The 18,658-nt window shown below is 36.6% G+C and overlaps 1 protein-coding gene and 1 pseudogene across 1 annotated transcript in view; one reads left to right on the top strand and one right to left on the bottom strand.

Moving 5' to 3' along the window:
• The first annotated feature begins 32 nt into the window (after positions 1-32).
• The window catches only part of GOLPH3L (golgi phosphoprotein 3 like), a 55,192-nt gene continuing 36,566 nt past the window's right edge, over positions 33-18,658 (top strand). The window contains exons 1-2 of the mRNA XM_005894909.3: positions 33-192; positions 2,253-2,446. Coding sequence (XP_005894971.2) covers positions 2,408-2,446 — 39 coding nt within the window. The 5' untranslated portion in view covers positions 33-192; positions 2,253-2,407. The remainder of the gene's footprint in view (positions 193-2,252; positions 2,447-18,658) is intronic.
• LOC102285907 (enhancer of rudimentary homolog pseudogene) lies at positions 7,607-8,181 on the bottom strand (annotated as a pseudogene).

Here is an 18,658-nt window from a genome sequence, read left to right on the forward strand (position 1 = left end):
AGTGATCCTGAGGAAGCTGATGTGTTATTCCTTCTCTGCATCGAATCATCAGGAAGTTTGTTCTCTCTGCGTGGCTGAGAAGTTTTTCACCTAGCAGGACGGGGGTAGGGGGTGGGGGTGGGGACAAATGTCCCCATAAAATAGAGCGCAAGCTGCAACCTGCGTTTGGCTGTAACCCAGGAGTAACGTCAGGTAAGCAACGGGGGAAATACATATAACGTCCAAAAAAATTCCTCCAAATATTTTACTTTATGGAGAGAAGGAGGTTTATATTTAATTTTGGGGCCATCGGTTTTGTTTGTTTGTTTTTTAATAGGCTTTTTAACTAGTAAATGTCCAGGGGTGATTAATTCGTCGAAGAAAATCCCCACCTTTTTTTTTTTTTTTTTTTTTGCCCTGAAGATACTAAGTTTCTTGGATTAGAAAATAAACCCTATTCACAGTGCCAGATAGGGTTAGTGCCCATAAGCATTTATTTCATGGTTCTCTTTTTTCACTCTTACGCCTGCCTCCCACCAAGAATTATTTGAAATACAGCCTTGAACAAAGAATCTTTTGTAAGTCACTTTATTTATGTTTTAAATATTCTCATGCATTTCTGAGTATTCATTTTAATCAGTGTATATTTGTCGAGCAGTTACAACGTAAAGACATTTGTGCTATTTGCTATGGAGAGTATAAAAACCCAAGAAGACAATATCCCTGCCCTCAAGAAGTTTACAGTTTAGAGACAGCCATACCAAAAGAAAGACTATAACAAATACTTTAAAGGAAGTAAGTATAAATAAAGTTGTTTGAAAGTACAGCTGAGAGAGAGACCTAGCCATGGGACACCGGGTAATGGAAAAGCAGATTTCCCTGAAGGCTTTACAGTGGGTCCTCAGTAAGACTTCAAAGAATGAGTAGAATTTAGAGAGGAAGGGAAGGGGGAGAGACTCCATCCTCTACAAAGAAAGGCATGACCTGTTTGTGAAATGCCTTAACAGTACCTTTGGAGTAATGGGAAATATTGCTAGAAGATAGAATGAGATCCAGTCACAGAGGCTCTTGAATGTGCTCTTTTGACCTTGAAAAAGCTATTCTTTTCAATAATTGCTGGTTTAAAATACTTACTGTACTTTACCTTAAGAACTGGCATTTAGGTTGATGTAAAGTATGCTAATTTTAAACTTTATCACACATAATAGTGGAATTTTTTTGACTGTAGGTTTTTAAAACGGCTGTTGTCAGTCGCTCAGTCGTGTCCAACTCTTTGGGCTCTTTGTGATCCCATGAACTGCATCACACCACAATTCCCTGCCCTTCACCATCTCCCAGAGTTTGCTCAAACTCATGTCTGTTGAGTCGGTGATGCCATCCAACCATCTCATTCTCTGTGGCCCCTTCTCCTCTTGCCCTCAATCTTTCCCACCATCAGGGTCTTTTCCAGTGAGTCAGCTCTTTGCATCAGGTGGCCAAATGAACTCCATGAACAGTATGAAAAGGCAAAAAAAAAAAAACCAACCTGTAGTGCATGATATAAAAAGGCTGATTTTTTTTGTAATTGAAAAAGAATTTGCTAATCTTTTAACATTCTCTTGCCAGTACTTTTTGTTGTCACCTGTTTATGTATTTGCAAGATGATTAGGAATAGAGATGAAAGTTTTTAGCTTTATGGAAATGCCATACATGATATTCTGAGTGTTATTCTCTAGACTGATGATCTCCAAAGTGGTTGCATGAAATGAATCATTTGAGTTTGGGAAGGAAGTATTAAAACATGTATTTCTATTTAGTTTTTCTTAATTTTTTTTTTTTTACTAATTTTTGTGGTTTATAATGCATCATTGAATATTTTTAGAAATTATATATAAATTACTGTATGCTCTCTGGAGCCAGATGCTCACATTTTTTTGCTGTTCCATATTATTTAACTTGTGGAGAATCCATTTTGTGAAAGGAATCACAATAATGGAAATTCTCTCCTAGGTTATAGGTTATGCACAAGAAATCAGCAGGCTTAAAAAACAATATCATTTCTCCTGGTCTTTAGAATTACTGATTTGATTTCTTGTCAGTGCTTCCAGTGCAGTTCAACTTGTTATACTTTGGAAAAGATACTGTGTTATCTACCTAATTTTTTCTAGTCGTTACTCCTTCCTTCCTTTCTCATTTAAGTTTGTTAATATTTCTTACGTTTTTAGTATGCATGCATTAATATCTAGATGTTTATTTACACAAGCATACATATATTTTTTCATCACCCTCTCCAGAAACAGGTGAGAATGACCACCTTAACTCACCGGGCCCGTCGTACTGAAGTGGGGAAGAATTCTGAAAAGAAGGTAGAAAATGAGGAAAACGTGAATCAAGACCGAAATCAAGACAATGAGGACATTGAGACTCTAAGGATATCCGCCTCACCCTTATGGAAGAAGTATTGCTCCTGGGACTAAAAGATAAAGAGGTAATGTAGTTCGGTTTGCTTGGCTGTCTCAAAGACTTAAGTATTGGAATGTTTTTAAGAAGTATCTGATAAAATATTTTCATTAATGCTAGACTGGCCTTAGAATTGTGCTTCAGCCATCTGGGGCATGGGGAAGTCTGGGAGGATGGCTGATTCTTGGAAGGTAAAATCAGAAGTAAAATCACTTGAAGTGTAATTACAGAATTACTCCGAAATTTTAAAATACAACACAGTGTAAAGTGTTTGTAGTTTCCGAAGTGAGATTGATGGTGAAATGACCTCTTACTAAAGTAAGAAAGAGGACCCACACACATTGAAGTCTTCTTGAGCTTTAGGGAGAAAAGTCTTTTAAATGAAAAGATAAGGAACATGTGTGGTTAGCTGCTTACAAAAGTAAATAGTGGGTAGGTTTCTTATAATACAGTAAGAATAACTTCCATTCTGTGGATCTTTAGAAGTTAAAGATCAACAATTGATGAGGATTATTTTAGAAAATATTTTAAAATTAATTGCAGCTTTCTCTTTTTTTCTAATTTTTCCCTTATTAATAGAACATTTATTTTATATTGAGATTAGTTTTGAGATAGCAAGTCTTGTGATATAATCAAATATTTTTTTCACTTTTCTACTAGTAGTATACATTATCCTTCATTTGTGATTTAACTATTTATTGTGTTTTTCCTTCACTTTCCTCCCTTATGAAGAGGTTATAAAGATATGTAAGTAATATTTTAAACAGTCTACTTCCTTTTCAAGAAGACTTTGGTAAATATAAAAAAAGCATATTTATTATTGCCCTCAGTTTTGAAAACATCAAATTTAAATGTTACTTTATATTAAAAAAATACTAAATGTGGCTTTGATAATTGTCCTTAGATAGAAATGAATTGGCTACATACATCGAGTAATATCTCTTCTTTACTACACTGACTCCTCAACTTGAGAATACCCTTGTTGTACTTTGTATTATGCTATTTTATTTTTTTTCTCTATCACTGTTTTCCCTCTTCTGTTTTTTGTCATGTCAAATTACCAACTTGAACAAGATTACAAGACATTATAGACATTATAGCCTGTGTATTGTTAAAACTAATACTAGAGACATGCCCCTATGTACTTGGCCAAGACACAAATATACCAGAAAATCTTGCCTGGAAGTATATTTTCCTGTTTGCTGAGAAGGTTGGTGAGGCTCTAGTTTTATAAAAGTTAAATGAAAAAGCAAAACTGACTCTCTAAGACAAAGTCAGAGTAGGTCTGAAGATTAGGTGGTATAAAAATTTTGAGATGTTTACATAGTGCCTCAGAAACATTCACTGACTGTAAAAGAAGAACATATTAGATATAAAAACTGTTTTGTTTGGTTTAGTTTTGAATAGGAATGATTAATTTCCTGGTGAATCTAGATACTAGAATTTTTGCTTCGGTTCTGTAGCAAAACTTACTTTGGACTTGTCTTTTGGACACAGAAACTTGTTTCTGAGTTTATAATAGTTAATATAAACTTAAGGAAATAGGATAAAAAAATAAAGAAGCTTGTTTAGAGAGATGATCATAGTGGTGTTCGATATACTGGTAAAACACTGTACAAGATGGGTAGATACTATCCACCTTTTGAATTGTTCTAATTTTATTTGGGGAGATAGTTGATAAATTTTTAGCTTTCAGTTGACTCAAAAAGAATGAGAAATGATAAATCCTCAGGCATACAAAAATAGGAGAAGTCAAACTTTCTGGTTTATTAAAGTTGTAATAGCTGTTCCAAAATGCCAGTAGCATAACTAGCTCTAAAAATACTACATTGATTTCCAGCTCAACTTATTTTCTTATCTCTCAAACCACTTGTTGATTTATTTAATCAAGATTTAATGTGCTTAGCATTATACAGGGCTTCCCAGGTGGTGCTAGTGGTAAAGAATCTGCCTGCCAGTGTAGGAGGCGCGATTTGATCCCTGGGTTGGGAAGATCCTCTAGAGCAGGAAATGGCAACCCACTCCAGTATTTTTGCCTGGAAAATCCCATGGACAGAGGAACCTGGCGGGCTATAGTCCACAGGGTTGCAGAGAGTCAGACACGACTGAGCAATTAAGCATGGCATAGCATTATACAGATAGTAAGGTAAATATAAAATAATACATTATCCCTGTCCTCAAGAAACGTGCATTCTAGCTGGGGGAACAAGATCTATATCCTTTTAAAAATGAAGTTACCCAAAGCTCCAACAACAGCAGAATGGATAAAAATGAATCATTCATTTACTTAAATGAGTATAAATATATTTTATATAAAGAATGAAAATGAACATTATTACAAAACATGTATGATTTTCATATAATGTTCAGTAAAGGAAGCCAGACACAAAAGAATACATATTGTATGATTATATGTATATAAGTTTCAAAAAACTAAGCTATGATGCTTGGGGTTGCATATTTAGGTGGTAAAATTATACAGAAAAGGGGATTACCATATTTGTTAGGGTAGTGGTTACCTTTTTGTGAGAAGTAGAGGAGGAGGGAGTGTTAGTGATTAGAAAAGAGCATGAAGGGGTTTTTCTAACAGTTTTCTGTTTCTCTACTTGGAGAAAATTTCATAGATATTCACCTAGGGATAAATCATTGAGCATTTCACTTTTATGTACTCTGTTCTGTGTGCATTATATTTCACAATTCAAAAGATTTTTAAAGTAAATAACAATTAAAAAAAAAAAAAAGTTTTTCCATGTTAGAACAGTAAGTGCAGAGGAAGTTGGAGAGAAGAAGGATCATCATAGGTTGGAATAATTTGGGGAAGAACAAAAGGCAGCGAAGGACCTTTAAGAATGGGTGTTATGTTTGTACGCTTAGTTGTGTGACTCTTGGAGACCCATTGGACTCTAACCTGCCAGGTTCCTCTGTCCATGGGATTTTTTAGGCAAGAATAGTGCCATTTCCTTCTCTAGGGGATCTTCCCAACGCAAGGATCAAACCCAGACTCCTATGTCTCCTGCATTGCAGGCAGATTCTTTATCTACTGAGCTATTAGGGAAGCCCATGCTGCTGCTGCTGCTGCTGAGTCGCTTCAGTTGTGTCCGACTCTGTGCGACCCCATAGACGGCAGCCACCAGGCTCCCCCATCCCTGGGATTCTCCAGGCAAGAACACTGGTTGCCATTTCCTTCTCCAGTACATAAAAGTGAAAAGTGAAAGTGAAGTCACTCAGTCGTGTCTGAATCTTAGCAACCCCATGGACTGCAGCCTACCAGGCTCCTCCATCCATGGGATTTTCCAGGCAAGAGTACTGGAGTGGGGTGCCATTGCCTTCTCTGCGGGGAAGCCCATAGATTTACATAAATGGAGAGAATGGAACTCATCAACTTCTGGATGAGTTACCAATGGTATCTTGAGCTTGATGAATTTGGGGGATAATTGAGTACCAGTATGACTAAAATATGTACTTCCCTGGTGACTCTGTGGTAAAGAATCTGCCTGCAATGCAGGAGACATGGATTCAATCTCTGAATTGGGAAGATCCCCTGGAGAAGGAAATGGCAACCTACTCCAGTATTCTTGCCAGGAAAGTTCTATGGACAGAGGAGCCTGGGGGGCTACAGTACGTGGGGTCACGAAAGAGTCAGAAACAACTTAGCTGCTAAAACAACAACCCAAAACAGCGATTGAAGCAGGTGGTATTCTTAGAAAACAGTGATCTCATTGTTTTCTCAAAATTGACAAATTAGATTCAGATCAGAGTAGAAATGATTTTGAGTGCCAGGCAAGACTTGTAGACTCTTTCCTTTAAGTAAAAGGGAATCAACCTAATGAAAACAGCAACATCCATTTCATTTTTGTGTTTAGTTGGAGAATATTTTTGCTCTATTTTCTTTGGTATATGTTTTGAGTATATGTTTTGGTATATGTGTAATTTCATGTTTTTACATCATTTGTTTGTGACATGTCAAAAAAAAATTCTTAAATGTTAACCTTTGCATCCCAAAGTTAACTTTTGCTGAAGATTTCCATTAAATTTTCTGTGTAGAACCTAATGCTATAACTTTTTTAGATTATATTTTAAAAAGCTGTAAGAAAATAACATAATGAGACTAATATTTCAAGAATTGTAAGCCTAGAAAGAAATTATAGTAGGTTTTATAACGGCAACCCACTCCAGTACTCTTGCCTGGAAAATCCCATGGACAGAGGGGCCTGGTGGGCTGCAGTCCATGGGGTTGCGAAGTCGGACACGACTGAGCGACTTCACTTTCACTTTTCACTTTCATGCATTGGAGAAAGAAATGGCAACCCACTCCAGTGTTCTTGCCTGGAGAATCCCAGGGACGGGGGAGCCTGGTGGGCTGCTGTCCATGGGGTCGCACAGAGTCGGACACAACTGAATCGACTTAGCAGCAGCAGATAGTCAAGTTGCTTGTGAAATATTACTGTCATACTTTCTCAAAATTCTTCTGAGGAGTAGCTGCCATAGACTGGTTTAAGATATTAAGCTTCATTGTCTTGTGAAATCAGGAAATTTAAATACATGTTGAAGAGTCTAACCTTTCAAATACATTTAAAATTAGATATTTCCTCAGTTCAGTAACACTCAGCTTAACTGAGAAAATTAAACTTGAGTACCAGCGTGACCACAATAAAATAGGTTTATTTCCTGTTGAAATCAAGATCCTGTTTGTTATTATCGCCTTTGTTAAAAGTTTTTTTATAGATACTAATATTGACTTATGGACAGCTAGCGCTTTAATTTTTTTTTTTAAATATAACTAAAGAACATTTATTTGTTTTTCACCAAGATTTTATCTTGAGGACGTAACTAAACTGCGCCTCCGCTCCCCACCCCAATTTGGAGGAGGATTAGTACAGTGGATGTTATAAAGCAGGTATGAACAGTTTGAGGCACCGGAACCAAAGTTAACTGACAAAAACCAACTTCCATCTAAATCATCATAAAAATGTTTAAGTAAAAAAACGGGGGGGAAAGGGGTTTTCAGATTAAACAAGATCATCATATTTTATCTAATACATTCAATTCTGGCTGCTGCTGCTAAGTCGCCTCAGTCGTGTCCGACTCTGTGTGACCCCATAGACGGCAGCCCACCAGGCTCCCCTGTCCCTGGGATTCTCCAGGCAAGAACACTGGAGTGGGTTGCCATTTCCTTCTCCAATGCCTGAAAATGAAAAGTGAAAGTGAAGTCACTCAGTCATGTCCGACCCCCAGCGACCCCATGGACTGCAGCCCACCAGGCTCCTCCATCCATGGGATTCTCCAGGCAAGAGTACTGGAGTGGGGTGCCATTGCCTTCTCAGTCAATTCTGGCTAGGGTATACCAAAATGGAAACAGGATAACTATAATACGAAATTTCCATTACAGCACACTGCACACACCTGTGTTCCAAGCCCACTCCCATTCCCCTAATGCTCCCAAACTCAACTATTTCCCAGCCTGTTGGGCCTGTTGACGAAGGAGCATGTAGATCTTCTCTTTAATCCAGTCTTTGTTATAAGGCTGGTATATCTGGGTATCAGCTCGGTAAACAAGGCAGCTGAGACCTGCCAGGTCATCAATAAAATCAAACAACTGACTGATATCATATGTGATAGAGGGGCTGTTGGGATTCATTCTCTTCAGATGTTCTTCATACATTTTACAAATACCTTCCATACACTCATTCACAGATTCATAGTCAGCATAAGTTCTGCCTTCTGGCCTCTGGTAGGCTGTACCAGCAAGATGGCGTGAGACATCGCACCAAAGTCTCCCGCTGTAGCCGATGCCGACTCCGCCACCGCACCTAATGCTTTAATTAAATTGCTAGTATATTTTAAATTTCTCCTTTATGAAAATCTTTATAATTAAGTCACCTATAAGAAGCGTGAACCTACTAATGCTTTTGACTTTTGGTCATAATCTTTTAAATTTGGATAGTGTTTTTTAACCCTCTTCCCTTCCTTGCAAAACTCTATCTTAATGCCATTTATTGATTACTTATATGCACTCTAAAATCAACTGCAATGGTGATAGCAGCCATGAAATTAGAAGACAATTGCTTCTTGGAAGGAAAGCTATGACAAATCTAGACAGTGTATTATAAAGCAAAGACATCACCTTGCCCACAAAGATCCATATAGTCAAGGCTATATGGTCTTTCAGGTAGTCATGTATAGATGTGAGAGTTGAACCATAAAGAAGGCAGAGCACCAAAGAATTGATGTTTTCAAACTGTGGTGCCAGAGAAGACTCTTGAGAGCCACTTGGACTGCAAGGAGATCAAACCAGTCGGTCCTAAAGGAAATCAACCCTGAATACTCATTGGAAGAACTGATGCTGAAGCTGAAGCTCCAATATTTTGGCTACCTGATGGGAAGAGTGGACTCATTGGAAAAGATCCTGATGCTGGGAAGCACTGAAGGCAAGGGAGAAGAGGGCGACAGAGGATGAGATGGTTGGATGGCATCACTGATTCAGTGGACGTGAACTTGGGCAAACTCTGGGAGATGGTGAGGGACAGGGAGACCTGGCGTGCTGCAGCCCATGGTGTTGCAGTCAGACGTGACTCAGTGACTGAACAACAACAACTATGCAATGTAACATAAAAGCTTTTCACCATATTTCTCATCTCACTGGAGTAAAAATTGACAGTATTGTTCACTGGTATTATGAAAATGTGTTTTCTTTTTTTAATTTTTATTTATTTCTTCTTGGTTGTGCTATGTCTTTGTTGCTGCACGTGGGCTTTGTCTGGTTACAGAGAGCTGAAGGTGGGAGGAAGGGGTTACTCTCTAGTTGCAGTGTGCAGTCTTATTGTGGTGGCTTCTCTTCTTGCTGAACAAGGCCTCTAGGCACGCAGGCTTCAGTAGTTGTGATGCACAGGCTTAGTTGCCCTGGGGCATGTGGAATCTTCCTGGCCAGGGGTCAAACTGGTATCCCTTGCCTTGCACTGAACCACTGAACCACGAAGAAAGTCCCCTGGAAATATATTTTCATTCATTCGTTTAGTCACCAAAAATCTATTGAATATCTCGTATATGTCAAGTGCTGAATATTAGAAGAAAACAAAAACAATAGTCCCAGCTTTTGAGATTATTTATAGTCTATGACCTGAGAGTGGTTGGAGAAGTTAGGAGAGGGGTCAGAAAAGTCAGCAGACTGTTGCGCTACAGTGAGATATATGCATACTATATCCTGAGCACTGAGGGAACAGAGACGAAAGATACCTAACTTGGATAGGTATGGAAAATAATAGGTGGGAGAGGGAAAGAGAAAAGATACTGGGTAAGACTTATGGGAGGTGATAAGTCTTAATCTGAATTCTGAAGATGTGCAAGAGTTAGTCAGTGAAGAGAGACAGTTTCTAGGAAAAAAGAACATCAGTTGCATGTTTATAATAATTTCAGTGATCCATAACTGGAATAACCACAGATATTTAAATGCATCCCATTTCCTTTAAATGAACTTAGATGTTTTAAAGAAGTACCAGAGCTGGACATCCAGTTGTGTGTTTTATTGTTTAACTTTTCAAAAATTATAAAATACAACCCATCCAAAAAGTGTTTAAAACACATATATAAAATTTAACAAGTAGTTTTAAACACTCATGTGGCTGTCTTAATTGCAACATGTGGAGTCTTTAGTTGCGGCATGTGAACCCTTGGTTGAGACATGGGATCTAGTTCCCTGACCAGGGATTGAACCTGCATTCACTATATCAGGAGCATAGTGTCTTAGCCACTGAACCACCAAGGAAGTCCCCCAAAACAAACACTCATGTAACCACCAGCAATAGAACATTGTCAGCATCCTAGAAGCATCATCTTGTGCCCTTCCCTAATCACATGCTGCCCTGCCTCCCTATAGTTTTAACGTGTATTAATCCTTAAACAATATATTTCAGTCTTGCTTGTTTCTTAAACTTTATGTTTTGGGGTTATACTGTCATGTATTCTTTTGTTCAGTTATGTTCGAAATCCATCCATATTGTTGAATATAATTTAATTCAGTTCATTACAGTGTAGTATTTGATTATATGAATATATGGCCATTCTACTAGTAAATGGACACTCAGGAGTCCATTATGAATAGTGCTGCTAACAATATTCTTGTACTTTTACCAATTATGTTCTTTCAAACAATGTCACCATTCATACCTATAAAAAATGATAAACTGAATAAAACTTTCACTTTAAATTATAAATCTAAAATATGTTAATGCTTATCTTTTCAAACTTACTAATGATCCTTCATCAATTGTAATTTACTCATTATTTATTAGCAATGGGAGATTGGAAGTGCCAATTTTTTTAAAGCTGGTTAAAAAAATAATCTCAGTGAACAATCTGTAAGTTAAAAACAAAATCAGCTGCAATAAGTTAGTATACAACTTGTGCATGAATGGCTATATGTGGAGAAAATTGCTCCTCTTTGAAAGTTGCTCAGTCCAAAAACATTTTATTACAATCAAAAGATTAAAAGTGTAATTTATAGTTTAGGTCACAACCTGGTCTTTTAGTTTCCTGATTGCACAAAATGAACAATAAATCTCTTGTCACTAGTATTGCCATTGTGAATAGGGCAAGTGTATCAGAAAGACTCGTTTGTCAGCTTTTATGGTTTTAATGTAGGCTGTTACCCAAAAAAAAGAACTTCTGTTTTGCTCTTTTTTTTTTTTTTTTAATGTCTAGTCAAGTGATCCCAAAGGATTATTTACTGTTGGTTCAAAAGGTAATAAACTGGGAGACCAAAGTCCTATTTTAACAGTAGGAAAATATAATTTAAGCTGTTTCATTGAGAGCCTCCTCTGTATATGTTCCCCAGTACCCAAATGCATGCTGTTTTAACATTTCTGGTATTGACGTTAAGACAAAAGCCATCCACTTAAATTTGGCCTTTTGGCTCTGACCACTGCTTCTGTAAACTTGATGTGAGCCATTTCATCTCTTTTGTCTCCCTCTTCATATTTTATTAGTATAGCAATAGAGTTTTCAAAAAAGTTTGTGCTTTCTCTTTCTTGATCCTGCACAGCAAATATCATCCTCTCTTTATGGGAGTCAAAGTTAAACTGGAACAATAAATTGTGAAATTTATGTTCAAGTTGAGCATATATATACTGACATGTTTCAATTCTCATTTCCTTTTCTGTATATTCTGTAACTCTTTTCTTTGTTGTTACCATGGGGATTACATTTAACATCCTAATGTTATAACATTTTAAGTTGAATTTATACCAACTTAAATAACACACAGAAACTGCTTCTGTACAGCTCCACCCCACCCCTTTTAGTTATTGATGTTACAAAATTACGTCTTTATATACTTTATGCCCTCAAACTTAAACTAATTACGCTGCGTTAGTCTCTTAAATTATGTACAAAACAGAATATAGAATAACAAACTAAAGTTACACCAATACTTGCTTTTAGACTAATGTTTTAAAGTGTATTAGTTTCTTAAATCATGTAGAAAACAAAAAGTGGAATTGCAGATCATTTTTACTATAATACTAGCTTTTGTAATTGTCCATGTGTTCACTGACATCTTTATTTCTTCATACTGCTTTGAGTTACTGTCCAGTGTCCTTTCATTTCTACCTGTAGGGTACCCTTTAGTATTTCTTGCAGGGCAGACCTAGTGGTAAGGGACTCCCTGAGCTTTTGTTTATCTGGAAATTTCTTAATTTCTCCTTCATTTTTGAAAGATAATTTTGCTGGATAGAGAATTCTTGGTTGACAGGTGTTTTTCCCCCCCTTTTTAGAATTTTGAATATATTAGCCCATTGCCTTCTGGTTTCTGAAGTTTCTGATGAGAAATCTGTTGATAATCTTATTGAGGCTCTCTTGTATGGGACAAGTGGCTTCTCTTCTATTGCATTCAAGATTCTCTCTTTGTCTTTGACTTTCAGCCATTTGATTTTAATGTGCCTCTGTGCATATGTTTGAGTTCATTCTATTTGGAGTTCATTGAGCTTCTGGATGTTTATATGCATACCTTTTTATCAAACTTGGGAAATTTTAGACCATTATTTCTTCAAATAATCTCTCTGCCCCTTTTGCTCTCTTCTTCTTGTATACCCAAAGTGTGTATGTTGGTTTACTTTTGTTGATAACCCACAATTCCCTGGGATATGTTCATTATTCTTCAATCTTTTTTCTTTCTGTTCCTCAGACTCAATAATTTCCATTTGTCCTATCTCCAGGTATGTTAATTCTTCTTTCTGCCTGCTCAAATCTTCCTTTAAATCCCTCTAGTAAATTTTTATTTCAGTAATTATACTTTTAGTTCTAGAATTCCTTTTTGATTTATTTTTAGGTTTTCATGTCTCTTTACTGATATTTCCATTTTCTTCATACATTATTTTCCTGACTTTCTATATATCTTCCTTTAGTTATTTGAGAATCTTTTGTTTTAAAGTATTTTTTACTAGGTCTGTCATCTGGTCTTTCTGGAACAGTTTCTATTTTTTTTTTTTCCCTTTGAGTGATAACTGTTTCTTTGTATATCTTATGATTTTTTGACTGAAAATTGGACATTTGAGTGTAATGATAGGTAACTCTGGAAATCAGATTTGCTGGGTTTGCTGGGTTTTGTTTTTTCAGATTTATTTAGGTGTAACTGGAAAAATTGTGAAATTAAGTATACAACATGATGATTTTGTATATGTATACACTGCAATAAGATTACCCCATCACATTAATTAACACACCCATCACCTGATGTATATTTACCTTTGTGTCTGTGTACGAGAGAACATTTATTCTCTTAGCAAATTTTGGTTATACAGTACAGTGACATCAGATACACATCACCATATATAAAATAAATAAGAATTTACTGTATAGCACAGCAAACTATATTCAGTATCTTATAATAACCTAATGGAAAAGAATCAGAAAAAAGGAAATATCTATATCTATCTAACCAAATCACTTTGTTATATATCTGAAACTAACACAAAATTGTAAATCAAGTGTACTTTAAGAAAAAGTAGATAGCAATATAGTGTTGTCGATATAGTCACCGTGGTATACATCAGAACCTTATTCATTATGTAACTGAAAGTTTGTACCCTTTTCCTAACCTCTCCCTGTTTCCCTCTACTTCCCAATCCCTGGCAACCACTTTTCTACTCTCTGTTTCTAGGAGCTCAGTTTGTTTGTTTTTAATTTTACATGTCAGTGATACCATGTGGTGTTTATTTCTCTCTCTGGCTTATTTCACCTCCAGGTGAAATATCTCTGGGGCATAATGCCCTCCAGATTCATTCATGTTGTCACAAGTGACTGGATTTCTGTCTTTTTTTAAGACTGAGTAATATTTTTTTCCTTGATCCATTTACCCATTGATAGACACTTAGATTGTTTCCATACTTTGGCTATTGTGAAAAATGCTGCAGTTTAATACAGATATCGTTTTGCAATAGTGGTTTTGTTTCCTTTGTATATATACACAGAGGTGGAATTGCTGGATCATATGGTAATCCTGTTTGTAATTTCTTGAGAAACCTCCACACTGTTTTCCATAGTTGCTATACCAGTTTACATTCCCACCAACAGTATACAGAAATTCCCTTTTCCCACATTCTTGCTAACATTTGTTATCTCATCTTTTAAATAATAGCCATTCTCACAGGTATGAATTGTTATCTCATTGTGGTTTTTTAAATTAACTTATTTAAATTAATTTATTTGGCTGCATCAGGTCTTAGTTGCAACACATGTGATCCTTAGTTTCTGTATGCTGGCTCTTAGTTGTGGCATGTGGGATCTAGCTCCTTGACTAGGGATCGAACCCCGATCCCCTGCACTGGGAGCGTGGCATCCCAGCCACTGAACCAACCAGGAAGGTCCCTCATTGTAGTTTTGATTTGTATTTCCCTTATGATTAGTGATGTTGAGCTCCTTTTCATGTGCTTGTGGGCCACTTGTGTATTTTCTTTGGAAAATGTCTGTTCAGGTTCTTTGCCCATTTTTAAATTGCACAATATGGTTTTTTGCTATTGAGTTATATGAGCTCCTTGTATGCTGTGGATGTTAATCACTTATTGGATATATGGTTTGTAAATATTTTCTCCCATTCCATATGTTGCTTTTTCATTTTATTGATGGTTTCCTTTGCTGTGCAGAAGCTTTTTAATTTGACGTAGTCCCCTTTTTTATGTTTTTGCTTTTGTTGCTTGTACTCTTGGCATCAAGTCCAAAAAACCTGGAGAGAGAGCTTACCCTCTGTGTTTTCTTCTTGTAGTTTTACTGTTTTTCAGGAGTTATGCTTAAGTCTTTAATTCATTTTTAGTTGATTTTTGTGTATGGTGTAGTGCCTTTTTTTTTTTTTTTTAAATTACTGTGGGCTATCTCTGTGCTGAGAATTAGCCTAAGGTGTAAAATTAAGGTCTTTTCAAATCTTTTCTGAGCCTGTGCCTTTCCTTGGTCATTTACAATAATCTTCTAATTTCCCCTGTGTATGTAGTTGCTTTTGAATGTCCTAGTCTTTGGTATCTGGCTCCAAAAAGGAGACAAGAGAAAATGAAGAGGAAGAAAAAGGCATCAACCCTTTAAATCACCTGGCAGTCACTTCAGCCAGAAGGTGAAGGGCTTGCAGCAAACTAGGGAGGTTACAACAATGGTCTCTGTGTCTGCACTTCCATGATCAGAATGCAGTTCCCTATTATTTGGATGGCAGAGTCCATATTGCCTACCCTAGCTCCTAGTATAAGCTGCATATAAGCCACATGCATGGCTGCCTGCCATGGGATTAGGGGATGGGAGATGGGTAGCCTATGCTAAACTAAAATTTGAAATTAACTGGAATTAACTGTAATTAGTGATCCGTGGCTTCCCCTGCAAATTGCAAACCTTCAATAGCTTCCCAAGTTCCAAAATCCTTATATCAGACAGATTGTACTGATAAAATTGTGTCTAGGTGGGAAAACAGATTTCTGATACTTCCTATAAGGCAACTTCCCAGAATCCCCACATTTCTTTTTTATATATTCTGGCCATGTTACTATCCCCATAACATGTTAAATTCTGCATTTCTTTACAAAGCCCATTACAAATCAAAAAGTGACCTTGCGATTCTCTAAATTGCCTTGCATTTGTCATACCTCTCAATGTCTTTAGTTACTTCATTTTCTAATAGTCTTATGGGCAATCAAAAAGGTACAAAATTCCAGTTAAAGTCCTGGAGATATAATCTTCACGATGATAACTATAGTTAATAATAGTGTATTGTATATATTAAAGTTGCTGAGAGAGTAGATCTTAAAAGTTCTTGTCACAAGAAAAAAATTGTGATTAACTATGTTTGATGTTGAGATTTATTGCCAGGATCCTTTCACAATGTGTGTGTGTGTGTGTGTGTGTGTGTGTGTAGCATCATTCGGAGAAGGCAATGGCACACCACTCCAGTACTCTTGCCTGGAAAATCCCATGGACAGAGGAGCCTGGTGGGCTGCCGTCTATGGGGTCGCACAGAGTCGGATGCCACTGAAGTGACTTAGCAGCAGCAGCATAGCATCATTATGTTGTATACCTGAAACTAATGTAAAGTTATATATCAGTAAAAGAATAGTATCCATATAAATTTATAATTTAAAAATTGGGAAGTAAAGGAATAAAGATGGGAGAAAGTATAGGAGAGATATTAACTTTATCTTTTATAGTAAGAAGTCAATTAGATATTGTCTAAAATTGAAACATTTGAACAACAAAACTCAAATTCTCAATAATCTGTTTTCTTAACCATAGAAATAAGTCTGTTAGGAAAATCTCTTGTAATAAGAAAATGATTGAAGTTCAGTAATTCCTTCTCTTTGTGTGAAATTTCAGTAAAATTGTATTTATTACATTTTACTTTAAAAATAGCACATGTATGGGGGTGAAAACACCTTCAGAGAAATGAAAGCTAAGGAAGCATGCATGAGCTATAAAAAATGATAAAGTCCTTTATGAATGATGATAATATCAAAACAAAACTGGGAAATACAGGAAGGAGTAAAGAGCACTACTGAACAGTCAATACTTGGATAAACATTAGAAACTATTTTCTTAATTTCTTCATGGTAAACTATCAACATTATATTGTGAAATTTTTCAAAAAAAAAAAAAAAGAATATGGTATGACATAGTTCTGTCTTAGATATTATGCTAGTGGGATGAATACTGAAAATAACTAAAGTACCTCATGGTACATATTTTCAAAAAAAAAAAAAAGAAGACCGTGGTGAGAATTTTTTTTCTCTCTCTCTGACAGGGGAGAGGTGAGACAGTAGAGGGAGAAGTACTTTGTGGGTTAAGGAATATAAATAGTATAAATAACATATGATATATGCACTATTATTATACCCATTTCATACATGAGAAAACAGAGGCATAAGGAGTTAGAGGCTTGCCCAAGTAATGGAGATAGAATAGAATAGTTATACAGGTAGTTATAAAAGTCCCAGTAGGGGATTATAGGTAGAAAGGGGAAACCTGGGAAAAAAAAAAAAAAGAAGTATAAAAAAAAAAAAAAGACCATTCCCATGGAAAAGAAATTCAAAAAAGCAAAAAAAAATAAAAATAAAAAAAATAAAAATAGCACATGTAGTATGATCACAATAAACTGTGGAAAATTCTGAAAGAGATGGGCATACCAGACCACCTGACCTGCCTCCTGAGAAACATGTATGCAGGTCAGGAAGCAACAGTTAGAACTGGACATGGAACAACAGACTGGTTCCAAATAGGAAAAGGAGTACGTCAAGGCTGTATATTGGCACCCTGCTTATTTAACTTATATGCAGAGTACATCATGAGAAATGCTGGGCTGGAAGAAGCACAAGCTGGAGTCAAGATTGCCAGGAGAAATATCAATAACCTCAGATATGCAGATGACACCACCCTTATGGCAGAAAGTGAAGAGGAACTAAAAAGCCTCTTGATGAAAGTGAAAGTAGAGAGTGAAAATTTTGGCTTAAAGCTCAACATTCAGAAAACAAAGATCGTGGCATCCGGTCCCACCACTTCATGGGAAATAGATGGAGAAACAGTGGAAACAGTGTCAGACTTTATCTTTTTGGGCTCCAAAATCACTGCAGATGGTGACTGCAGCCATGAAATTAAAAGACGCTTACTCCTTGGAAGAAAAGTTATGACCAACCTAGATAGCATATTGAAAAGCAGAGACATTACTTTGCCAACAAAGGTCTGTCTAGTCAAGGCTATGGTTTTTCCATTGGTCAAGTATGGATGTGAAAGTTGGACTGTGAAGAAAGCTGAGCACCCAAGAATTGATGCTTTTGAACTGTGGTGTTGGAGAAGACTCTTGAGAGTCCCTTGGACTGCAAGGAGATCCAACCAGTCCATTCTGAAGGAGATCAGCCCTGGGATTTCTTTGGAAGGAATGATGCTAAAGCTGAAACTCCAATACTTTGGCCACCTCATGCGAAGAGTTGACTCATTGGAAAAGACTCTGATGCTGGGAGGGATTGGGGGCGGGAGGAGAAGGGGACGACAGAGGATGAGATGGCTGGATGGCATCACCAACTCGATGGACGTGAGTCTGAGTGAACTCAGGGAGATGGTGATGGACAGGGAGGCCTGGCGTGCTGCGATTCATGGGGTCGCAAAGAGTCGGACACGACTAAACGACTGAACTGAACTGAGTATGATTTACTCCAGTTTTTAAAAATGTGATGTCACGTTACTTGAAATTGACATAAAGAGGAAATTGAGGTTAACCTGAACATTGCTTTTCTTCGTCACTTACTTTTCATAAATGTCATTTACTGAAAGACCCAAATAAGGTTAAAAAAGAGCTTGTGGAAAACGTAAGACTATGTGTAGACTTTGTTTGGCTCCTAATTCAAACAAACCAATTATCCTAAAAAATGTGTTAAACAATTAATAAAATTTGGAGGCTTACAGAATAGTTTATAATATTTAGGAATTGTTAATTTTTTAGGTGTGATAGTATTGCAGTTTTTGTTTGTTTATTTTTGGCCACACAGCTTGTGGAATCTTAAAGGTTCCCCAACCAGGGATCAAATCCAGGCCCTTGGCAGTGAACGCCAAGTCCTAACCACTGGAACAACAGCGAATTTCCCAAAAATGTTTTTAAAAAAGGGTGTTGGGATCATGTTTTCTTAAATCATGGTCTCATTTTAGGCTATATTCTATTGATTCCTTGTTATGAAAAGTTATGAAATTCTCTCACAGTTTCTTCTACCTCTGTGCCTCAGTATTTTATGAA

This window comes from Bos mutus, chromosome 3, assembly GCF_027580195.1.
Source record: "Bos mutus isolate GX-2022 chromosome 3, NWIPB_WYAK_1.1, whole genome shotgun sequence".
Taxonomy (NCBI): Eukaryota; Metazoa; Chordata; class Mammalia; order Artiodactyla; family Bovidae; genus Bos; species Bos mutus.